At 33.0% G+C, this 25,762-nt stretch overlaps 3 protein-coding genes across 9 annotated transcripts; 1 reads left to right on the top strand and 2 right to left on the bottom strand.

Annotated features, from left to right (window-relative positions):
• Positions 1 to 14,360: 14,360 nt before the first annotated feature.
• LOC112711696 (MADS-box protein AGL42) lies at positions 14,361 to 20,705 on the bottom strand. Of its 7 annotated transcripts, none has more exons than XM_072203463.1 (9): positions 20,597 to 20,705; positions 19,963 to 20,166; positions 18,845 to 18,923; positions 18,468 to 18,529; positions 18,100 to 18,115; positions 16,285 to 16,368; positions 15,798 to 15,839; positions 15,661 to 15,726; positions 14,361 to 14,699 (listed from the first exon to the last, which is right to left on the bottom strand). In XM_072203463.1, the coding sequence occupies exons 2-9, from the start codon at positions 20,148 to 20,150 to the stop codon at positions 14,568 to 14,570; spliced, it is 669 nt and encodes a 222-aa protein (XP_072059564.1). In that variant the 5' UTR covers positions 20,151 to 20,166; positions 20,597 to 20,705; the 3' UTR covers positions 14,361 to 14,567. The 7 variants fall into 7 exon arrangements, 5 of the variants coding, with proteins under 5 accessions (XP_072059564.1, XP_072059560.1, XP_072059561.1 ...); XM_072203459.1 differs by having other exon boundaries at positions 20,496 to 20,693; XM_072203460.1 differs by having other exon boundaries at positions 15,661 to 15,702; positions 20,496 to 20,693.
• Positions 20,706 to 21,211: 506 nt separating this feature from the next.
• LOC112711695 (uncharacterized) lies at positions 21,212 to 23,186 on the top strand. The gene is made up of 4 exons (XM_025764403.2): positions 21,212 to 21,405; positions 22,038 to 22,285; positions 22,512 to 22,734; positions 22,883 to 23,186. The coding sequence occupies exons 1-4, from the start codon at positions 21,283 to 21,285 to the stop codon at positions 23,003 to 23,005; spliced, it is 717 nt and encodes a 238-aa protein (XP_025620188.1). The 5' UTR covers positions 21,212 to 21,282; the 3' UTR covers positions 23,006 to 23,186.
• Positions 23,187 to 23,192: 6 nt separating this feature from the next.
• LOC112711694 (peroxidase 66) lies at positions 23,193 to 24,842 on the bottom strand. The gene is made up of 3 exons (XM_025764402.3): positions 24,334 to 24,842; positions 24,052 to 24,240; positions 23,193 to 23,951 (listed from the first exon to the last, which is right to left on the bottom strand). The coding sequence occupies exons 1-3, from the start codon at positions 24,637 to 24,639 to the stop codon at positions 23,388 to 23,390; spliced, it is 1,059 nt and encodes a 352-aa protein (XP_025620187.1). The 5' UTR covers positions 24,640 to 24,842; the 3' UTR covers positions 23,193 to 23,387.
• Between the last annotated feature and the right edge of the window lie 920 nt (positions 24,843 to 25,762).

Here is a 25,762-nt window from a genome sequence, read left to right as displayed (position 1 = left end):
GCTGATATATATGAGTGTATTTTTTATTTCAGAAAAAATGGCAGCCATAAACCAAGTTGGAAGAAATGTAAGTGTGCTTAGATGAAATAAATGTCAGCTAGGTAAATGTGTTTAAAAAGTAAATAACTCTATATTACATTTCTCAATTAACATGGTTGATTAAACAGAATATTCTTTTTAACTGTAGGACGAGATGGACCACTTTAGAGTGGAATATGCTTTCAGGATTCTATTCCATGACATGAATCTAGACAAAGCTGAAGTCATTAGGAAAAGTAATGCAATAAGACTGTCCAAGCCATCCTCGTTTTTATTGAGTCCATATTGTCAGATAGATTCTGAGGATATTGACACTGTTTAATGTAAATGTTATATAGTCCTGTAACAAATTGAACACATGCTGTAAAAATTTTCCAATTATAGTTCTGTTTATTATAAAATTTCTTTCAATAATTAAAATCTCTTTGCTGTATTCAAAATGTATGAATTACAGGTACTATAATATGAAGGAAAAAAATCAAACTAAATATACATCCATAACTTGCCATTTTTTACACCCAAAGAACGTTGAATATACACCAAAAAATCTATCCCCTTGATGCTTTATCCCTAAAACCGTAAACACGAAACACTTAAAACCTAAACCCTAACCCGTACCCCGTAAATCATAAAACCCTAAACCCTAATACCCAAAACCCTTAAACCATTGTAAAAAAAATAAACAGTATTTTATAACATAGAGATCCTTTGCGTGCTTCTCATCCCTGTCCAGAAGTGGTGATCCAGATAGATTGGAACCCATATATGACGGTCTTCATAGAGATCTGCAGAATACACCCAAACACAGACTATAAATACACCCGAAGAAAATTAAATTTACACTTCTGCTGCAGATTTTAAACAAACATTACCTGAAAACCACTTGTTGTCCACAAGACCAAAATTCAGCAGAAATTCATTCCAATTCCTATCAAATGAGTCTTTACTACGAGAGTTCCAGACAACTTCGCTCATTTCTTGTTCAATTTCTGCATGTCCCTTGTACCCGTTTAATTTGCTTGGAATCTTCTTCATGATGTGCCAAATACACCAACGGTGAATTGTTGTTGGCATACAGGCCTCTAAAGCCCTTTTCATTGATGCGCATTGATCGGCGAAAAATCCTTTCGGAGCATTTCCTCCCATGCAACGAAGCCAACATTGAAATAACCATTTGAATGATTCAATTTCTTTGTTTTTCATCAAAGAGCATCCGAGAAGTGTTGACTGACCGTGGTGATTCACCCCAACAAAAGAACCACAAACCAAATTATACCTGAAACAAATTACCATAGTGCAGAATGGAAAATCATTACGTACACCCAACAAATGCTTTGTATACACCCAAAAAACACCCAATATACACCTCTGTGGCAGATTCATAAAACACATTAATTTAGAATCATAAAAAGGGACAGTTTATTACTTGTTTGTATTGTATATAGTGTCAAATGAAATAACATCTCCGAAATACTTGTTCCTGTAAAATTTTCTAGCATCTTCAAGGGTGGTAAAGGTCATTCCAACATTCGGAATAAACTGGTCATCAACAACAGAGAGAGGCTGCAGAATACACCATGTCAAAAACTATAAATACACCCAATCATTGGTAATATAATACACCCGAGCGGCACCAACTCAACCAAAATGACAATAAAAGCCATAAGCTGTAAATACACAGGCTGCAGAATACACCATGACGAAAACTAAAAACACATCCAATCATGTCTCATATAATACACCCGAACGACAACAACTCAGCTAAAATAACAGAAAAAGCCATAAATGTAAATACACCCACACTACCGAAACAAATACACCCAAAGAAAGCTCTGATCTACATCCGAGCGTCTGCTATAAATTTCAGATAATCAATCAAATACATTACATTCAATCCACAGATTTATGTTGACGCGTTAGTCTCACAGTCAATATTCACGAATTATTCAGCTACACAATGCTATACAAATTACTGTAACAAAATTCAGAGTAAACGTATGTAAATCAAACCTCAGGAACTTCGTTAGATTCAAATTCATAATCCACTTCCCCCTGAGAATCTGAGGTTGAATCATCCATTATCTTCAAAACGAATCCAAACTTTGATTTCAGTAAACAAAAATCTATAGAAAACAAAGCTAGAGTTAGAAAGAGAGAAGAACAAAAAGAAGAAGAACGAGAAGAAGAACGAAGAAGAAAACAAATCTAGAAATAAGGAGAGAAGAACGAGAAGAAGAAGAATGATAAAGAGAACGAAGAAGGAAACAAATCTTTTAAATTTGTTAGTTACATATACGCGGAATCTTTATATAACGTGTGTATTGGACGTAGGGCATGCAGCGCGTTTTGTGGGTTTATTGCTTAATGAACTTGTAAAGCATACAAGCCCTAATGGCTTGTATGTAGAACTTTTCTGTTGAAGTTATCCTTTTCCGCAGGGGAATTTGAAAAATCCAAAATACTAAAATATTGTATTTGTGAGTGTCTTTATATTTATACCCTGAAATATAATTACTAAATAGATTTGTAAATAAGTGTTTAGCAGCATTCATTTTTTTAATTTCGAGTTGGTTTTTAGAAATAATGACTAATGATTAGAGGAGATCTACATCATATATAGAGTATAATAATATCGCTTAATTCATATAGTCGATTCTATTTAATAAGATAAGATTTTATTGTTACTGTTTTAAAAATAAACACAATTTTATTTGACAGTTGAGGAAAATTGAAAGCGCTAAGTAGCTTTCATAATATAAGTTTTAGGAAAAGGAACGTCTCTTTAGTTTTGAAAATAAAATAATACAAAATATTAAAAAAATATTAAAAATAAAATATAAAAATATTGTAATTTAATATCTTTATATATATGTAATATTTGTTAAACATATAATTTTGTGTTTTATATTTATATTTTAGTATCCTATACTTGTAAATAAATATATATTAATAATTACTTTAATTAAAATGGTAGGGCCATAATGGGGCAACCCATCCTAAACAACAGGGCGCAATACATATTTTTACATAATATAAAGCTTTTCTTTTTTTAGAGAATATATACAAAGACACCAAAAAAGAATGCAAATTAAATGGCTACGCTTTAAATTTTCCATCTTTCAAGAAAAACCATTATTAAGTATGGAAAAAAAGAAAAAAATAATGGAATAGTGGCAGTGGCCCCCCATCCCTTGTTCATGCAAATCATCCAAAAATATTATAAGAGACAGGACTGGGGCACCCACTTAGTATAGACTCATTAATTTACTCACCCCCATTTTAATTTCTGTCGTATATGATTATATATGTAAATGATATTGTTGCTCACAATATTCTTTGCATAAATAAAACCCAATATATATATATATATATATATATATATATATGCCATTAATTTGTTTTCGTTTACCTCCCCCTATTTTATCCTATACAAATTAAAACTCAACCTTAGCTTAGAGAGGAACAAGCTAAGTGAGTGACAAAGAGATAATAATAATGATAATAATAACAATATAAAAAATAATTGTTTTGAAACGTGAATATAATCTATAGATGTATTCTTTTACTCTAGGCAAAATTAAAACCTGCCAAAAAGGCTATGGTAATAAATAATTGGTTCATGCAAAGGAACAAATTAAATTTATGTAGCTTTGCGTAGTAATTTAATTTTGTTTCTCTTATAGAAATGATTGAAAACAAAGAGAAAAGCAATGCAGAAGCATATCAGGAGGAATATGAAGTTTCTTTAGGAAATTATTCTTGAATCCAAACATAGGAATAGACATAGTTCACATAATTAATAATTTAATATTGTAACAACTTTGAGACCCACATTACTCTTAATTTCCATTCAAGTAATCACATTACTTTTATCGCATTCAACTACTATTTTTATTCGTAATAATATTATAAGAATATAATTTTTTAAAATTACGTTAATTTTATTCTGATATTATAGATTATAATATAAAAGATTATAAAATTAAATTATTTTTATAAAAAAATTATATGGAATAAAAGTCTTACTAGTTAAAAAGATCAAAGTCTCTATAGATAAAAAAAATCAAATAATAAAATTTTTAGTTATTATTTTCATGTAAAAGAATTTAATTTTTTATTAATAATTAATTTTAATATTTGTTATCTAAAATTTAAAAGAATTTAACGTGTATATTTTTATATTTGATTAAGTATTAAGTCTGTTTTACAAATAAAAATAAGTAATTTTTATACTTATTATTTAAAAATAATATTTTTTTCCTCTATGTATATAAAAATATAATTAGATATTAGCATTAAAAAGTTAAATTGATAGTTGTAAAATTAAGTCAATTTTTTTCCCTTTTAAAAAAGACAATTGAATTTTGATTCTAACTTTTAATCACAATATTAGTATTTTCTATAAATGATATATAATAAATATTTAAAGAAGAAAGAAAAATAAAAATATAAATTAGAAAGATAAATAGTAAAATTTTAAAATTAAATAAAAATATGTTGTTGAGTTAAGAAATTAACTAAATTAATTGATGATGACAAACATTATTTTATTGGGCTAATTACCTAATTAGTGTTGATTATTTCTGATTAAGTGTTTGAAGGTTGTAGAAGGCTTAGAAAAGGGATGTTGAATCTATGACCTTCTTTTACTTTAATGAAATAACCCTTTTAAAACAAACTTTCAATCTGAATCTGTTTGAACTCAGTAGCGGAAAATTTATGAGACAAATTATTTTTGTCTCATGAAAATAGAACAGAGCAAGGAAGAGAGAAGCTGACACCATCATGTATCCTGGTTCGATTGCCTTGTGCAATGCAACCTACATCCAATCTCCACCACAACAGTGGTGGAATTTCCACTATAGTTAAAGTATTACATACATCAATTTCAAAGGATTGACACAATCCTCTCACACTCAAGTTCTAACCTAAATTGACTTGGTTATACTAATACCTAACTCTTCACTCTTAGTGCTAATCCAACTAAGAAAGGGATACCTTATAAGTACAAGATACAAGATATAGACTCAACCTAAAGAAATCTGAAATAACTCTAAACTTTTCACTCATGTGTATCTCTCTGCCTCTTTCCACTCTTAGGCTCTTTCAATGACTCTCTCATTCAGCTTTTTACCTCAAAAAATTACAGAAAGATACACATTAAAAAGAAAATTACAATCTGTAAAATATGAAGGAGATTGATGCTTCAACAGCCTTTTTGCTATGTGATAAACCATATTTGCTTGCCTCTGATTCAGTTTCTCATTCTGGCGGAATGTCCCTTTGACTAGGAAGTACTGTCCAAGTAGATAAACCTCTTCAGAGAACTCTTCTCAGAACATAAACCTCAAGAACACTGGTTATCTCTCCTTGCTTCAGCAGAAACAAAATTTTTCTTTTTGTATCTCCTTGCATGTTGCTGAGGTGCTCTCTTCCAATGTCAACCCTCGAGCTGTGTGCTTCACCAACTCACTATCTCATTTTTTCAGTTAATCCTCAAAATAGGAACTTTTGTTCTGACCCTTCTTTGTTGACCGAAATTCATAGGACAGCAGAAACAAATATTTTCAATGATAAACTCATATCTTAGCCATTGAAATACAACTTAGTCCCCAAGACACACTTATGACCGTAGATACATAGCAGTATTGAACAGAGATCATCTTTCCCATGTATCCCATTTCGGACTGGCAGAGAATTGGGAAGAAGAGAAGAAAGCAATATGCATGCAATAGGAAATGTGTTACCTTTTATCTCTGCCTTAGCTTGATTTGGTTTGATTTGGTTGATTAGACCTCAACCTTTCTTACTTAACATTCTTTTTCTTTCTTCTTTTGTGAATAGCTTAGGAACTAAGCTGTCTCTCACTTCTCTAATTTCTTACCAAGAGGAAAAAATGTGAACGTTACTTTTGGTGAAAGCAAATTGGAGGCATCAGCCTTGAGTGATAACAAATCGGGCTTGGGTTGGTTCTTTTCAAGTTCAACCCGTTTGCTTTCTATTCATCATTTTTGGGCTTCTATTATTTTTGTGACCCACTAGAATAGATTCAGCTTGATTTGTATTGGGCTGCTGCTATATATTAATTTTTTGCCTGCATCACTCAACCAAAATAATCAAAACTAATTGGGTGATTAGCCCAATAATCTAATATTTGTCATCATCCATTATGTTAGTTAATTTCTTTACTCAACAGTATTACAGGCTAAAATTCATTATTGCAGCAGCCCAATATGAAACAAATAGAATCTGCTGGTGGGTTGTCAAAACAATGAAAGCCCAAAAAAAACAAAGCAAGGAATTTAATAAATGGGCTAAACTAGAAAAGAACCAACCCAAGTCTGAATTCATCTCTTAAGCCAATCCCTCCAATTTGCTTCCAGTAAAGCAACGTTCACTTTTCTCTTCGGTCAGAATTCAGAGAAGAAAGAGAGAGAACGTCGTTCCTAAGTATTCATCAAAGAAGAAAAGAAAGAGAAATGTTAAGCAAAAGGTTGAGGTCTAATCACCAAAATCAATCCATCTTAGGCTAAGGCAGAGGTCAAAGGTAACTTATTTTCTCTTGCATGCATATTACTTTCCTCTCCTCTTTTCCAACTCTCTACCACTTCAAATTGGGATAAATGAAGAAAGTAATCTCTGTTAAGCTCTGCTGCAAATCTATGGTCAAATTTGTGTCTTGGAGATCAAGTAGTATTTCAAGGGTTCAGATTTAGGTTTACCATTGAAAATATTTTTCTTTGGTATCCTGAGGCTTTCGGTCAAGAAAGAAGGTCAGAACCAAAGTTTCTAATTTGAGGATTAATGGAAGAAAGTGAAAAAGTAAGTTGGTGAAGCACACAGCTCGAAGATTGACATAGGAGAGAGAAACTAAGCAACATGCAAGGAGATACAAAAGAAGATTTTTCATCATTCTGAAGCCAAGGAGAGATAACCAGTGTTTTGAGGTTTATGTTCTGAGAAGAGTTCTCTGAAGAAGTTCATCAACTTGGACAATGCTTCCTAGTCAAAGGAGTATTCCGCCAGAATGATGAATTAAATCAGAGGCAAGTAAATCTAGTTCATCACATAGCAAAGAGGCTATTGAAACATTAATCTCCTTCATGTTTTACAGATTGTAATTTTCTTTTTAATGTTTATCTTTTAGTAATTTCTTGAGGTAAAAGGCAGAATGAGAGAGTTCAAGTAAAAGCCTAAGAGTGGAAAGAGGCAGAGTGATATACTTGAGTGAAAAGCCTAAAGTGATTTCAAATTTCTTTAGGTTGATTCTGTGTCTTGTATCTTGTACCAGTGAGGTACTCCTTTCTTAGTTGGATGAGCACTAAGAGTGAAGAGTTAGGTATTAGCATAACCAAGTCAAGTTATGTTAGAACTTGAGAGTGAAAGGATTGTGTCAATCCTGTGGAATTCGTGTATGTAATACTTTAACTATAGTGAAAATTTTACTACTGTTGTGGTAGAGACTGGATGTAGGTTGCATTGCACAAAGCAACTGAACTAGGATACATGATGGTGTCAGCTTCTCTCTTTCCTTCTCTGTTCTATTTTCTGATATTCATGAGACAAAATAAAATTGTCTTATAAATTTTTCGCTGCTGAGTTCAAACAGAATCAGACTGAAAATTTGTATTAAAGGGTTATTTTATTAAAGTTAAAGAAGGTCATATATTCAACCCCCTTCTCTAAGCCTTCTAAAATATTCATATATATATATATATAATATTTTATTTGAATTATATTATGTTGTTAATTTTATTTTTTGTAGAACAAAAAGGTAGAGAAAAATAGAGAATGGGAGAAAAGAGAGAGAATTTGTTAATTTTGGAAGAAAAGATTTTATTTTAATTATAATAAAAAAATATTTAGTGACACATTTTGATTTGTCAAATTACTAATGTAAATTATAAATTATATATAGATTGTGATGAATAGAGAGAAATAGAAAATGAAGAACGATAGATAAGAGAATGTAGGAAGAACGTTTATTAATTTTAGAATAAAATATTTTCTCTTAATTTTAACGAGAGAGTGTTAGTTAGTAATATATAATATAGTTATATTTTAATTTTAATTTAATTTAAATATAATTAGAGAATATCATATTGTACATTATTTGATTATTAAATTTGTAATTAGTTATCAATAATAATACATAAGAAAGATAAAGCGGCGAAAGAATGAAAGAGATAAAGAAATGGAGAGGAGAGAGCGAAGAACTTTTTAATATTTAATTTTAATTGGGGAGTAAGCGAATGATACGTGGCATATTTTAATTGTAAAATTAGTAATGTATAATAAATAATAGATTAAATTTTTGAGGCAAACATTGAGATTATATCATGTGTTGGCATTCCAATAAATAAATGTGTCTCCACATTTAAATAGTGGCTACTTAAAGTGTGAATTAATGCTGTTTCTGGTTCTGCTTTGTGTGTGTCTATATCGTCCCATGCACTGCCATAAACATGAATAAAATTGAAGCTTATTAGGAAAAGGTACAGACACATTTCAGCAATAATGGATGCAATGCAAATTCCATTCTTACCACTATGGACAAAGTGACAAGCAAGGGGTTATTATTGTTACATATATGTAAGGAATACTGATGTATGTAACGCAAATATATTATTATTATCCAGTAGTGGAATATAATACTTAATCCTCTCATTACATTATGGATTATGTTGCTTCATTCATAGTGTAAAATGAGAGTACCCACTGAAATTGAAATAACCCAAAGATCACGGCACATACTAGCTAGCATGTACTCTATTGCACGTTTTTGGCAGAAATAATTATGGATTTTCTGAAGGAAGCAGATAGATTCCATCGCTATACAGTTAAACATCAATGCCTTGTACTACACTATTAATTAGTAGCTTCAATGGTTTTCAATCAATGAAATAAGTGTGTTTCGGAAAAATAATTTGATTATTTTTATTTTGTGATTTTCTTGAAGCACCTAAAATTTAAATAAAAAAGGACTTGTTTATACTTCATTCAATATTAAGGTCCAAATTTAAATAAGCTAAAAACGCTCAATTTTAAGATTGGCGTTCGCTGACAATTGACCTCCTCTAAAGAGGTCGGATTTAATACAAGCTCCACTCCAAAGAAGTCGGGATCGAAGGATAGCTGACAGATAACACTTATTCAAATAAATAACTATCCATAAAATCTCTCAACTCACTTCAAGGAGCTATATCTCAACTTTCTTAAGATAAAAGGACGGTTACCCACCTTAAAAGGTAGAACTACTCTAACGGTGGTTATTGGTTCACCACTATAAATACACTGACAACCCCTCAGGTATCTCTAAGTTCCAATACACTTAAACCTGCGGTAAATCCTTTGCTAACTTAGGCATCAGAGTGTCTTTGCAGGTACCACCTCCATTCCTTCACGCACACAAATCGGACGATAGCTCCCAGGCGCTATCTAAGTCGGAGATAGTCTCCTCCAGACGTTCGGACCAACATCAAGAGTCCAACCCTATAATCTCCGGTTACCCAATGTAACAGGATCCATGCCAATATTTTTTCCCTTCATAATATAGAAATAATTGTGTTTTATTTTTGTTACACTTTCAATGGAAGAGCTAGAGCTACTCCCTGAAATCCGAGAACAAGCCCAAATAAGAGAAGCAACGTTGAAACAAAGGATGAAGACCAGATCTAACAAGAAAGTCATTCGAAGAAGCTTCATTCCAGACGACTTGGTCTTGATTTGAAACAACATTGGAGTTAACAAGTCTGGGGATGGAAAGCTTGCTGCCAACTGGAAAGGGTCGTACAAAATTAGGGAGGTCCTAGGAAAAGGCTACTACAAGGTGATCGACTTGAACGGCACCGAATTACCTAGGTCGTGGCATGTTTGTAATATAAAAATGTACTATAGTTAAAAGCAAACTTCACTCCCTGATGTACTCTTTTTTCCGACTTCATGGTTTTTTCCCGAAAAGAAGGGTTTTCCTGAAGGGGGTTTTAACAAGGCATCAAAGTGAAGGCTAAGGGGAAACAATTTCTAAACTCTTAGTAGCAAAAAGTACCTTTTACCAAATAAATAAAGATCTTTTCTACATCTCTTTGTAAATTTCATTAAGTTATTATCATTTTTTTCTACGAAACGTGCCGACTTAAGTTCGACAAAACATGAAAATCCCATGCCTGACCTACGTGGTCGACAGGATAAAACGACGAGGTACAAATCAGCATAAAGAGGTTATAAAAGCAGATTATGATAACTCGGAAACGTTACGACTAATAAGTCCGAAAAACTGAGGAAGAATCAAAATGCATCGCGAAAATAACCTTAAGTTATGAACAATTCAAAATTTGATTTCGTGAGGAATAACAAAAAGAGATAAGAGAAAACCATAAAAAAACAAAGGTAGAAGCCGTCTTAAGTCTTTGAAAATCAAAAAACAACTTAGACAAGGCACAGACTGCCCAGATAAGAAGGTTTTCTCAAAAACAAAAAGATCAAGAGGGGTTTTTTGAAAAACCTAATGAAAGAAAAATTGCAGAAAGCATGAACATGCCAAATTAATCTTAAACACCTCATCCAAAAAAGGGGTAAAAATTAAAACACATTTTTTGTTAACGGCCATAAAAGACTAGAAAAGTTAACGAACAAACCACCACAAAAGAAAAATAATAAATTGTTCAGAAAAGGAGCCCACAAGCCGGCCCCAAAATAGCTCAAATTAAGTAGAAGAATGATTGGAATCACCAGCAGGAAAGGAGTTCGGGTCAGCAGCAGGGGAGGACGGAGCAGTCTCTTCGGGATCTTGAGCAGGAGCCTCTGAAGAACTCGGCAGGTATCCATCTTGCTGCTCCCCACGAGGAGGAGACTCTGTTAACCTCTGCCCACGAGTCTTCAAGTTGGAGTCAGTCTCAGGTCGGGTAGGAGAAACAATAGCCCCATCCACAACAATCTTATCAGGATCAAGAGGAGAAAGGTCCAGGCCAGGAGCAATAACTCCTACCTGTTCCTTGAAAACCCTCCAGACTATCTCCGATCCCTCTGCCACGGAGTCCTCCATATCCTGATAAGCCTCCCGACCTCTTTTCAGCTCCTTCTTCAGGTCGAGGTTCTCCCCGAAGAGCCGGATATAGTTTTTCTCCGCCTTCTCCTTAAGACCCTCTACCATGGCACACTGCCCCATCAACCTCTTCTCCCTCTCCTGGAGCTGGGTCTTCTCCTCCTTCAGTTCGTCGGCCTCCTTATTAAGCCTCTTCTGTTCCTCTTGATAAAGGAATATCCTCCCCTCTAACTTATCAACCTTTTGGGTAGAACCCAAAGAGTTAAGGGGAGTCTTTTCAAAAATATCAAGAAGTATTGTGCACACCCAGCAGCCCGAACACTCTCCTGAACCATAATATTAAGATGGTTTCGAATGGAGACATCATCCATATCAATTTGAGTATGAGAAAAGATGTGATTCCGAATGAATTTGGGACCATCAAAATTAGAATCCCCAACAGAAGGGCCAGAAGTCTTATGCTTCTTCTTCTCGGTTTCAGGGGAAGATCGGGCCGGACGAATGAGAGGAGGAAGAGAAGAAGCAGAAGAAGAAGATACCAAAATGGGATGAGAAGAGGTCCCCAGATCAGGAGGAGGATGATGAGGAAGAGTGCCTGCAGCCCTCGCGGCATCAACCCGAGCTCGAGACCTCCTCTTAGCATCCTGGACCTTCTGGTAGGAAGAGCTGGAACTTTTCTTCACCATCTCTGCAAAGAAAAAACAAAAAGCTAGATCACAAGTCAGAAGACAACAAGTTAGGAGATCGTAAGTCAGAAATTATCAAAATCAACAACAAAGCTACCTAATTGGGTCCGCACGAAACTCAGAGACCCCTGAAGAAACTTCTTCGTATCCAGATTAGGGGCCCTTTCCCAAACTTCTCGGAAGAACCCCACAAGAGCCTCCTCAACCTCATCCAGGCCATACTTATTCATAGGAGAGGCCTCTAACCAGTAAAGAGAAAAGCGGGGAGAAGAATTTTCATCCAGAAAAAAGGGATGGTGGCCCTCTACGGCTCGAATTTTGAAGAAAAAGTTTTTAAAATTATGAAAAGATTCATCAAAAATAGAGAAAACTTTTCGACCTTGAATGGCCCGAAAAGAAATCTATTGTTGCTTATTATTTTGCCCACTGAAGGGCTTGGTCATATGAAAGAGATAGAAAAAGATCTTCAAAGAGGTCGAAAAGTCCAGCTCTCGATTAACAAGTTGATAAATTTTCATTAAACCCCAAGAATTGGGGTGGAGTTGAGTAGGAGCAACTCGGCAATGGTTTAAAATCTCTATCTCAAAGTCAGAAAAAGGTAAAAAACCCGCCAGATGAGTAAAAAGGCTCTCATACATAAAGAAGAAATGAGGGTCAACATCGGTAGCGCTCCCAAAACAAACCCGGTCTTCAGGACCCGGGGGCAACAACTCGTACTTAGGCTCATCCTTCTCTAAGAGGCAAATCCTATTATGAATGCGAAGTTCGGAGAGACAGTTGGTATCCACTAGGGGTTCTTCCCTAAGAACAGTAACATCTACCCATTTAGAGACATGAGAATACATCTTTTTCGGTAAAAAGTAGGTGAAAAGGCGACAAAGACCTACAAAAAAAATGAAAAAGGATCATACACAGAACCTCTAAAAGGCTAAAGCAAGCCCCTCAATAAAACAGAGTCATTAGGCCTACAGTTAGACTCGCACGCAAAAAACTCCTATAAAAATGCAAAATAGAACATTTAATAATAAAAGAGGAGAAAAAAAAAAAGAATCGACCTTTGTTTGCGAAAGGAAGAAGGCGCGGCGGCGACTAAAACACTCGAAGAAGGAAAAGCTTTCTTTCAAACAGAGAGTGTAAGCAAAAAGTTTTCAGAAAGGAAACAAAGAAAGAGAGGGAAACTTATTTATAAACACACCAGGGGCAGAAAGGTAAATCGACGCAATCATTAAAGAAACGCACTGTTATTAATGTAAGTGCTCCCCACACATAAATACGCAACCTCTAACGGACGCGACGTTTGATTAGACGCGACTGTTGATAAATTTAAATCAAGTCGGTTTCAAAAATCACGTCGGTTCCCAAATCACGTCGGTTATAAGCCTGAGTTCAAATACTCTAGCCCAACTCGTAAGTAAAAGAGATCGGATTTGAGTAGGGGCACTGTTCATACCCTAACCCAACATTAAGGCTCAAATCCAAATAAGCTAAAAAGGCTCAATCCCAAGATTAGCCTTCGCTGATAACCGACCTCCTCCAAAGAGGTCGGATTTAACATAGGCTCCACTCCAAAGAAGTCGGGATCGAAGGATAGCTGACTGATAACACTTATTTAAATAAGTAACTGCCCCTAAAATCTCTCAAACCACTTCAAGGAGCCATGTCTCAACTTCCCTAAGATAAAGGGACGGTTACCCACCTTAAAAGGTGGAACTACTCCAACGGTGGTTATTGGTTCACCACTATAAATACACTGACAACCCTTCAGGTATCTCTAAATTCCAATACACTTAAACCTGCGGTAAATCCTTTGCTAACTTAGGCATCAAAGTGTCTTTACAGGTACCACCCTCCATTCCTTCACGCACACAAATCGGACGATAGCTCCCAGGCGCTATCTAAGTCGGAGATCATCTCCTCAAGACGTTCGGACCAACATCAAGAGTCCAACCCTATAATCTCCAGTTACCCAACGTAACAGAATTCATGCCAATATTTTTTCTCTTCATAATATAAAAATAATTGTGTTTTATTTTTGTTACACTTTCAATAGAAAGAAGAAATAATCATCTTACACGTATAGTCGTCTACATAAAAAATCAAATACAAAATTAATTATCAATATAAAATATATATTAAAAATAAATTAAATAATACATATATTTATATTTAAAAAATTATTAATAAAGTGACTAAGAGTTACAACTTAGCAGATAAAAAACAAAGCTATTTTTTGTTACAATAAAAACTAAACTCTTCATTTTGAGTTTTAGTCCAAACATAATTGGGCCACTTCGACAATAAAGTTGAAAGCATAAATTGGGCCACCAGATCAAATAAACAGATATACCCATGCAATATACGGTGACTTCTGATGCTAAAAAAGGAAAGAAAGTAAGAAAAGAAAATTGTAAATATTAGTAGATATGGTGGCAAATTAAAAAATATAAAACATTTTTTGGACTTTTGGACAGATTTTGAATTATTTGTACTGTTATGGAAAACTCCATAAAATAGAATAGTTTGCCATGCATCTTTATGGGTTTCAATGGCATCCAATTATATATTTATGAAGACTTTGCCATGATTCAATATTGAAAAATGAATATCTTCATCACCATCATCATCATTATTATTAATGTATATATGCTTGACTCCATTATTAATGTTTTCAGTCCGTTCATCATCATTATTCCATACATATGACTGTTTCCAAGAACAAAAAGTAGTTAAAGAAGCCTATCTAGTAGGATCAGCATTTATCCAGTTGAGAAAAAAATAAATGGGAAGTGTTAATAATACTATGTATATATTTGATTATGATCAGCATACTGCTTTGGAAGCCCAATAAATAGATCAGTCTCCACATCCAAAGTGTGATGAGTTGTTTCTGTTGCTTCCTCTTCTATGTGCTTCAATGGTTTTTCCATGCACTGCCATCAAAACAATATAATAGTTTATGAATATATTCATAAGGAGATATATAGCTAACACTTGTGACAAAATAATCCTGTGTTCTTGCACTCATTTTATGTTACACAATATTTTCACAGTTTTTAATTGTAGTATATAGAAAAAGGAAACTATATATACCTGTATAATAACTTCAAAAGAGAATCCCACCTATAAATAGGATCCAAAAGTCCCTGTATATAAATACAAAAATGCTATTTCTATACTAAAGTACGTCACTAAAATCAACCACTAATATATTTGTGTATAAATATATATGTGGTTTAATTTATGGAAAAGTCTAGGGACCAGCAGTTTTGTTGAATTTTGGCCAGCATGTAACCAGCAGAAAAAGGTGAGCCATTGGATGAAATCTCACACCAATCTCACACCATCAAATCATCATTGATGGCTAGTTGATGACTAACAATCACAAAAATTGCTAACCCCCTAGCATTGCTCTTAATTTATTTTTAATGCGTATTTATATTCCAATATATATTTTATATTAACTGATTTTAGTGATTGATTTTGATGTGTACATAACATAATCGATATATATGTGTTATTTTATTTATTTTTTATGTATATTTTATATTTAAACGTATAAATAGTGGATTTAGATCCTCTAAAGTTTGAATTTTACTTTAAAGAGTAAAGTGTGATTTCTCACTATTTATTTCATAAGTGAAACCAAGAATAAATATAAAAAAACTATTTAAGGGTTGAAGATCACACTTTACTCTCTAAAATAAAATTCAAACTTTAAAAGATCCAAATCTATAAATAGCTGATTCAATTTGATGTACATGTGTCGTGCAGACCTAATTGTATATGTATTATATGCTAATATAATAGCCTTTTATTTTGTGGTTTTAATTTGGTGCAGTGCTGTAACTTATCAAAATAATTAATCATACACTAATTATTAAAGGCTCTCACCATTGCACTTAACCGGACATTTTCTTTGAGCAAGTTTCTCTCCTGAAAAATATGCCAGGCATTAATCTGCCAAGTCTATATATTTAGTACCTAAGAGTTTCCAATTAATTTGTAGCATTTAGCTAAAAAGTAGTTACCTTGCTCTGTAGTTGCTCAATTTGCTCCTTAAATAGTTGAGTCTGGTGAAATAAATAAAAGAAGACCAACAATTTAATAATATATAAAGATATTAGTATTTTTTATTTTATTATCTTATGAATGAATAGACAGAGAAAATTGAGATCTTACGTAAAATAAAAAAATAAATTAAGAACCTAAAACATAAAATTGTCAGACTTATTATAAATTTTATAAAAGAAAAAGTTTAGGAGGACAACACTTTTATTAAAATTTGACCACGCCAATAAAAGAAAAATGAGTAATTCTTTACTATTAGATAAAATCTCACACTATTAAAAATACTATTGATAACTAATTAATGACTATAAATTACAAAATCTACTAACCTCCTAACACACTTCTTTCATAAAATCAATAAACTTATTTAAAATTATAATATTAAAAAATTTTAAAAATTAAATCAAAATTCTAGCTATTAGATGGTAACTCAATTTGCTCATTTACCTTTCTCAGACGGATACATTGCAAACTTGTATGGAGCTTGTCCTCCATTTGTTGGAGTTCATCAAAAGAACAAGAACTCAAGCACAGTGGCGGAACTTGAAACAAAATTTTGGGGGGGCCAGATAGAAAATAATTGTCAAAATATTTTTAATATGAACCCCATTTAAGATAAGCTCGTCTAATCTCATCTCTCTGGTTTGGGTGATATTGCCAAATTTAAAGCCGTTTTTCAAGATCTCGTTCCAAAAAGTTAAGGTTAATGACGCCAGGACGTCGCTTGGATCACCAATCTTGGCGAGGTTAACAACCCCACTATGGTGACATAGTTTAGATTCACCAATCTTGGCGAGGTTAGCAACCCCACTATGGTGAAAATAGCCATAAACCCATCTTAGTTGGCCAAGCCAAGGATGCACCTCTTACTCTCAAAGAGCCTAGAGGAAAATAAGCACACAGCTTATTTCATATTCAAAAATCAACTTCAACTCTATTTCATAAATAAAAGGTACATGAGTTATTTATACTAGTGGGAGAAGGAAAAGCCTTCATAACTTGGACGATGTGGGACTAATTCATAACACAAAATTCACTATCTTAAACAATATGGGACTTGTATTCCCTTATTACAATTAACTAATATAATTAACCTACTAACTCTACTATCCACACCAAAAAGATTTCATTGGCGAATCCATGCCAAAAACCTACACCCACAAATCAAATAAAATTCCACTAAAGCAAGGTGAAGGCCACAAGGACCGACCTTGCTCTGATACCAAACTGACGCCGGGACGTTGCTTGGGATACCAATCTTGGCGAGGTTAACGTCGCTTGGAATACCAATCTTAGCGAGGTTAACAACCCCACTATGGTGACATAGTTTAGATTCACCAATCTTGGCGAGGTTAGTAACCCCACTATGGTGAAAATAGCCATAAACTCACATTGGTCGGCCAAGCCAAGGATGCACCTCTTACTCTCAAAGAGTCTAGAGAAAAATAAACACACAGCTTATTTCATATTCGAAAATCAACTTCAACTCAATTTCATAAATAAAAGGTACATGAGTTATTTATACTAGTAGGGGAAGGAAAAGCCTTCATGACTCGGACGATGTGGGACTAAAATATAACACAAAGTTCACTATCCTAAACAATATGGGACTTATATTCCCTTATTACAATTAACTAATATAATTAACCTACTAACTCTACTTGCTCATGCGTCAGTTAAAGTCATCAGATGTAATTTTTTGAACTTTTGAAAGTTATATCTCACTTTCTTTGTGATTTATTAAAGTAGAAGAACTATCTACAGGTGTTGATATTGTAAAAGTTATATGTTCTCCTTCTTAAATATTAGTCTTTCTCTTAAAAAATGTATCAATTCTTTGATTTTTCATTATTATTTTATATAAAAATTTGTAAAATATGTAAAGAAGAAGTTAGAAGGACAAATATTAAAATTTATAATATTTATTGAATTTTTTTTATCAATTTATACAAATACAATAATATTAATACTTATTGAATATTCTATTATTTTTTATTATATAAAAAATTAAATTAAATAAATAGTAAAATATAAAATAATATTAAATTAAATAAATAAAAATATCTATTTTTTATATTTGAACTTAAAGATAGAGAGAGTGTTGTTTATTGAATTTATTAGATACTTTAAGTCATAGTAAAGTATTTAAGTCAATTGAACTATTTTTTATCTTCTGAAAAAGTACTACTAAATTTTTTATAAAAAGTTTGGGGGGGCCATGGCCCCCCCTTGTCTGAACTAAGCTCCGCCACTGCTCAAGCAGTGTCCCAGCATCTTCCTAACACATTCAAGCAATAACTAACAAAACAACTCCAAGTTTAATTTATCCTCTAATTTTTAAAACTTAAATAGATTCATCTTCTTTACAAATGTCGACTGGATTATTATCTAAAAGTAGTAAGAGAACAAATTTAAAAAGAACAAACAAAGAGACATCATTTAGTATATATTTCATCGTAGAGATTGTAAGCAAGAATTAATTTAGCTTTTGTCTCTATTAAAATGTTTAATTCAATTTATAAAGTTACAGAATATAATTTCAAAAATAAATTGAATAAAAAAAATATAATGTTAAGATTAAATTACATTTTGAAAAGCTAATTATAATAGGACAAAATAGTAGAAGTGACCTTCTAGACAGTTCAAGGATCTCAATTTTTTCTTCCATGCTTGCGGAGTCAAACTTGAGTTTCTGCACGCAAAATAGTAAAATGATCTAGTGACTAGCTAGTAATGTATAAATTTTACTATAATTAAGAGAAACTTGACTCTAAAAGAGAAAATAAAAAAAAAGGTTTCAACATACGATAAATAAATAAATAATTCAAATTCCAGGATTTATCATTTGTAACGTTAAACAAAGACATAAAAACACAGCGCAGACATGTATAAGTACTAATGTTTGGAGGCTAATAAATGATTTTCATCCTTAGAAGTTAGCACATGTCATCATCAGAAAGTAAAAGACTAAAAGTAACAATTTTTCCATTACTATTTTAATCCAAACCTGGATATAATCCTCTCTTAACTTGTTGGGTGGAAACACTCCGGTATATTCCTGGTAGCGTTCCAATATCTTTGAAATGCTGAAGTATAATTAAGAAACAATAACATATACTATGTGAGAATTTAAAATCATATACTTCACATCAGTTAGTTGAAACATATAGCTAATTTAGACAACAAACACAATTGTCCAAACATATAGCTTTATGGATATAGAGTTTAGAGGTTGTAGATTTCCTTAATCATTACTTGGTTAAGGAAATGGAAGAAATTAAGGACTTCAATACCTTCAAAATATTATTTCAAGAATTTAATTTTAATATAGTAATAACGTTCTAAAAGAGTTTTATACATTTATTAAATCATATGTATTATCTATCACATTACTCTAAACAATTATTTTTACAATTATTCTAAAATAATCATTAAAAAATACAAATATAACTGAGCGATCCTGTAAAATAGTATATTAAAGTGGCAACGAAGATTGATGATACAATCAAATATATATAGATAATTGTACGTAGGTTAAGTCCTTTAATTAGCCACCAGATAATACTATCTCAAAGGGTGGGGTGGATCCTTCAGTGACTATGAGTGTGTACAAAGATGAGAAAGATTATCAAAATAATGCTAGATAGAGAATATTTAAAATTATTTATATAATATAATATCTATAATTTTATATATATAATATTCATAATTATATAAAAAATTGTAATAAATGATAAATATAAATAAAAAATTTAAATTATTTAAACTAATTTTTTATTATCTTTTAAACATTATTAAATTATCAAATACTCTAAAAATACCGTTGATTACAATTTTAATAATTTATATAATTAAAATCCGCCACTAAAACCAATGAAATATCAAGATTTATAATACTTTGAAGGGAATGAAAAATGGCATATATAAAACTTGTGGTTTTAGAGGCAGCAAGCTAGGCTAGGCATCTAGCATTAGCAAGCTAATAATTAGGTAACAATAGAAGTTGATAAGAGCGATTAATTAATAATTACAGAAATTAAAAGTACAGATACAGTTGTATGAGTCCATAGGAGAATTGAGAGTAAGGAAAATTAAAGTAAAATAGGTTGAAGGATGAAGACTTACTGAGAAGAAGTTGATGAGAACTCAAATAAGGTTCCCTTTTGGGAGAATATTATGACTCCAACTTGAGCATCACAGAGAACAGATAACTCATGAGCTTTCTTTAAAAGACCATTTCTGCGCTTTGAAAACGTCACTTTTCGGTTACATTCATTCTCTATTCTCTTCATCTCAGTCTTTCCCCTCACCATCTCGATCGAGATCCTCCTGCACCAACAAATTACCCTTCATTCTTCTCAAGCCCTAGCTAGCTATAGCGGAGTACGGAACAAAAATATTATATTTATTACGAGAAAACGTCTATATTATATTACAAAGCTGGAATGAATATGCAGAGATATTATTAAAGAAAAGCAAAGCAAAACAAACAACAAATTAAAGAAAATGAACAAAAGTTGATATATCCACAAACTCCAAATGGATCTTACAATAGCTAGCTAGTAAGTACTGTGTAGAAGATCAGAAGGTAGATCAAAGGGATGAGGAAGTGAGGGTGAATAAGAAACAAAGAAAGGTATTTGAGCTGAAACCCTAACTCTAGCTTGCTTTCTGGAGATTCTTCAATTGTCGTTGGAAACTTATTCCTGTTAATTTTGAGCCACAAAAACATGTTTAGTTTTCTTCCTTCTTGCTTTACCTTCTGGATTCTGGATACGAACACTACTTTAGCTTCCTTATTCCTTTTCTATTTTTGTCGTACCCCAAAAAAGTAACATCAACTCCTGCCAAAAGAATATATATTGCATTTTAGAGGAGCCATTCAATTTTAAGTAACTTATACTTTTTAATTTACAAATATTTTTAAATTATTTTTAATATTTACTCGTCATTTCATTTAATTTTATTTTAGCATTTAAAGTAAAATTAATATTTTTATTTTATATTGGATAATTTTACCTCCATTCCTCATCTTTCTAATTCTCTTTCAACCCACCTTTACAATGCTGACACTAACATTGTACTACCACTATCACCTCCACACTTTTAAATTTTAAGAATAAAAATAAATACGTTAAGATAATTTTCTTAAAAAACAAAAACCATAGTTTATCCATTAATTTTTTTAGAATAATTAATTTGACTAAAAAATTAAAATAAGACAAAATAAAATATTTTAAATATTAGAGACTAAAATAATATTTATTTTTTAATAAATTAGTGGAAACATGTTTCTTAGTATTGGACTATACAGTGTTATTGGGCTTCTTAGGACTAAATATAAATTGGGCCAAACCAAGACCAAAAAATATTTGGGCCACATGAGCCCAGAGTCACAGACAGCATAGAGAGATAGAAGACAGAAGACAGAAACATTGGCGTTCGATGAAGAGAAAAATGGGAGACAGCAAGGAGACGGATTCTAAGAAACCTTCGTCAAATTGGCCTCCCATCAAACCCAAAAAGAATCTTCAGATTACCCGCTTCCGAGATTTTGATCTCTTCACGGTGACAAATTCCATCCTTCTCTTTCTTTCTAATTCATTTGCAGCTCTTGTTTGACTCGGTTTTTATGAAACATTAATCATGGGAATGCCAATTCATGTGTTAACACTTGCCCACTTCCTCTCTTGATTTGTTTTCGTTAAAAGTTGCAAATTTTGGCTTGGTTATGCTTAATGCATCACTTCTACAACTACAACCTTATATCAGAATTGGGATGAAAAGAAAAATCAGTCCTTTTGCCACTTTATTGGCTTGTGCTAGCTTCCATCATATTATACTTAGTTTACCCCCTTGTCTTTTTACTACCTTTGGATTATTGATGATGGCTTCATATTTAGCTGAAATTTTAAACTGAGTCTTATTAACTATTCTTAGAGGAACCTCGTTTATACTCCGTGACTGTTTATCTCTGTTTTTTTTAGTATAGAAGGGTTAAGAGCTGTAAATTGCTAAATTCTATAATTAAGAATCCAGGTCCAGAATTTTGAGTATTGCTTTACATTGTTCTCAAGGTAACAAATTGAACAGTGTCAGAATAAGTGTTAGGCCATCTTTTTTGAATTGTGTCCATTGCTTGTTTACATTGCTCTCATTGTAATGCTTATTGTAATAGTTTTTTTGGTTTAAGAATTCAGGTCCAGAATTTTTTCTCCTCTGCTGAATCAAAGGCATTCGTTAAAGCTGCGGAGGCAATTGGTTTTGCTCATCAAGGGAGTTTGGGTCCAACCAAAGGTGAAGCTTATAGAGATAATGATCGAATCTCAGTGAATGATCCTGTCCTTGCAGATACAATTTGGGACTCTGGACTTCGCAAATTGTTTTCTGACCTAAGAATACGAGGGAAGGTCGCCATAGGCCTTAATCCGAATATTAGATTCTACCGGTTAGTGTCTTTTACTGTTTTCCTATGGCCTGGACACAAATGTTGCTAGCATAGATGTTTGTATTAGTCTAGAGGATATTTTTCTTGCTTCTTGGGGCATGGTATTTTCTTTCATATCATCTTCATGAAATGGATAACTCATGTGACTTCAAATTTGGTTATTAGAAAAAATGTAGACACTCTAAATGCATGCCTTCACTGATGAACATGCACTTCTGTATTTCAGGTACAAGGTTGGTCAACGTTTTGGTCGACATATTGATGAAAGTGTTGATCTTGGAGATGGGAAACGCACTCATTATACTTTGCTAGTGTATTTAAGTGGTGGACCTGGTGACCTTAAGCCAAAGTCCAAAAATAATTCCAGCAACCCCACAGATTCTTCTGTTGATCCTTTAGTTGGAGGAGAAACAGTCTTCTATGGTTCAAGAAATAGCATTGTAGCCGAGGTAAATTACTGATTTTATTTTAGCGCAATGAGTTGAGAATATTTCGTTTTCACTAAAATAAGTTTGAGTTTGAGGTTGATTTTCTACCAACTGCTTATTTTGAATATGGTTACAAGCTTTTGGTGTTGATACAATATCAATTTTGCAGGTGTCTCCTACTGAAGGGATGGCACTCCTGCATATTCATGGAGATAAATGCTTATTACATGAAGCCAGAAATGTCACTAAGGGGGTCAAATATGTGTTTCGGTCTGATGTAGTATTTGCTTAAACACAACGGTTTCCCTTGTAACCATTAATCTGGTGTATTCTTTTCTTATAGTCTTTCTTTTGTTTAACTCATCACACACAAAAATGTTGTATCATCTTGATGTTCAATGTTGGCAAGTCATTATGTATGGAAACTTATGGTAATTCTTTCATATTTGAAATTCCACTAAAATTAACTTCAAGACGGCTTGCACAGATGAAGGATGTTTTCTTCTTCCATTTTCTTTTGGTCCATTCATACAATAGGTAATATATGTATACTCACATTTATTTGAGTAAGGGTAGTTACAAGATCATAATGACAATACTGTAAATATCAAAAGAGGTGGCAAAGGATTGAAAATAAAATAAAATTATGAGAATTGATCTCGAATCTCTCTTTCTTAGTTCTTGAACCTGCACTTAAGTCTCACTTCTCCATCTCCAGAACCTCTTGCATTTCCAAGTTTCAGCATCGAAGTTGCAAACTCTTTGAAGAACAAACTCTGGTCTCTGGCAAATGCTTCAACAATCCATCTAGTCCTGGAATCATCAACCAGTGATTGGTCGGAAGAGAACACACCTTTTCCTGCCAACAGTTGTCTGAAATAATCATTATCAAAAACCGAAGCTGTCGAGTCCAACAACTGCCCTGCATCACCATTGTTGTTTGGCTTTGGGCACTGCTTTCTTAGGCCTACTGCAAACTCGGTGTTCATGCGTGGATCAATGTCATGCACTGAACTAAAATTGCGAAGGCGAGCTGCAAAGGAAGAACAATGTGAGAAGCCTAGGGTGTGGCCACCAGATAAAGTCACCATGTCTTTCACTCCTAAACCTCTCTTAGCAAAGCTTTGAATGAGTTGGCTGACATTGAAGAATGGTGCAGGTAAGTTGCTGGTATCAGATGCCTTTGAAACCTTTCCATCTTTCCTTCCTTTTAGTACCTTCCAATATGGACCTCCAGACTGTCATAGCAAGTGAAATTATCAAGATTGAAGGCTTAGGTACTATGTAATTATAAAATTTTAGCATATTTCTAAATTAGGTTGAAGGCTTAGGAGTTACCATGGTTACAACATCTCTAGCTGCAATGGCAATTATGTCAGCACAGGAAACTGTGTGTGGGCAAGCCTTCTCAAGCTTGGCCTTAGCATCATCGATCACATAAAATGATCGAACCGAGATATTTGGAGGGCCATCTTTCTCTGCTTTGTTAGTAGGAGTTGAGTCCAGAAGTATTGATGCATCACATCCCTATAGTTGAAAATGGAATCATGAAAATATTAATCACAAAAGGAAGAACATTATCTGAGTTTGAGTGAGAGAATGAGAGATATAATATAATACCCTTATGAAACAGTCATGGAAGAACATCCTCAAGATACGAGCTGGGACTTTGGGGTCATGCTTTGAAGCATTGAGAACAGTGTCTGCAATGATTTTCTCCAATTGTGGACATGTTTGGTCATAGTAATCTGCTTGGAGTTCAGCCTTGGATAATGAAAGTGAATTCAAGAGGAAGAAAATGATTGGAAAGAAGATGAACTTTGCTGGGGCCGGAGCCATATCTATTGAATGCGAGATGATGATAATAATAGATACTAAACTAAACAACTGATTAACTGAAAGTTGATGATTGGATGAGAACTTCATGAAATGATGTGGAGTATATATAGAATTGAAGTGAAGGGTCTAGCATTCTAGCTTAGCAGAACACATGCTTAACGTAGAATTAATGCTAGTACTTTGAAGTCACTCAAAGTTGGAATGTTAGCCTTCAAGTACAGAATTTTGACTCATGTTTTTATTTTAAGGACTAATGTATCAGTTATTCTGTAATCAACAAATATTTGATTGCCAAAGGGCTATGTTAATAAACTGTTATTATAAAGTGGTTGTTGTGATGGTTTTATGTTCCTTTTAAGAATGTTTTTTTTTTTTTCTCATTCAGGTGTAGCGCCAAAAAGTACAAAATGCAGTGTTAGGTAATAGAGAGCATCCCTAATATTGTTCTGTTGGTGTATACCTTTCAGGTTAGTTTTGTTACGTTGTAAAGATGATGAGGAATGAGTACAATGAGATTCTGTACTAACCGTATTGTGCCTCTTTTATTTGAGGTGGGGAAGCTTCTATTCATCTAATTTTCGGGTGATCAAAAAATTAATCAAAGGGAATATTGTTCAAACGTGTTTTTAATTTACCAAAACATGAGTATCTCATCTCTTTTCACTAGAACAATCTCTTATATTGCATGGGACAATTGGAAGAAAGCTACGAGTGTTACGATGAAGAGAAAAAATAATAAAGAGACGAAGCTTTCTTTAATAGATAGTTAGACATTTATGCAAAGGAATATGTAATTTTATTTTTATTAGTTTTTTAAAATAAATCATACACTTCTCTTTATTAACTCTGCGCAACTTTTTTTTCATTATAGAATTGCCCAAATGAAATGGAGCACTGGTAACATCATGTTTGTTTGTATTTTTATCTTTTGCGTCGTATAACGCTTTGAGCCGTTCTTCTTTCTTGGGGCATGATAGCTCTATGGCTCCGAGTGTAAAACTTTATTCGTTGTTTGAGTCCATCCCTGCAACAAAAAGTCCCGTGGTCCGGCCCACAATGTACAAACACAAACGACAGTTATAAGTTGCGATTCCATGACCAAAAATATGGTGATCCAATGACGACAAGAAAAGTAAAAGAGCGATGATACATTGTGTTTCTTTTGGGACGATACATGAGATTAAGGGTGTACATGGCTCAGTCTGATCCG

The sequence above is a fragment of the Arachis hypogaea genome, chromosome 9 (assembly GCF_003086295.3).
Source record: "Arachis hypogaea cultivar Tifrunner chromosome 9, arahy.Tifrunner.gnm2.J5K5, whole genome shotgun sequence".
Classification (NCBI taxonomy): domain Eukaryota; kingdom Viridiplantae; phylum Streptophyta; class Magnoliopsida; order Fabales; family Fabaceae; genus Arachis; species Arachis hypogaea.
Note: the sequence above shows the minus strand (reverse complement) of the source record. Positions and strands in the feature narration are given on the sequence as shown.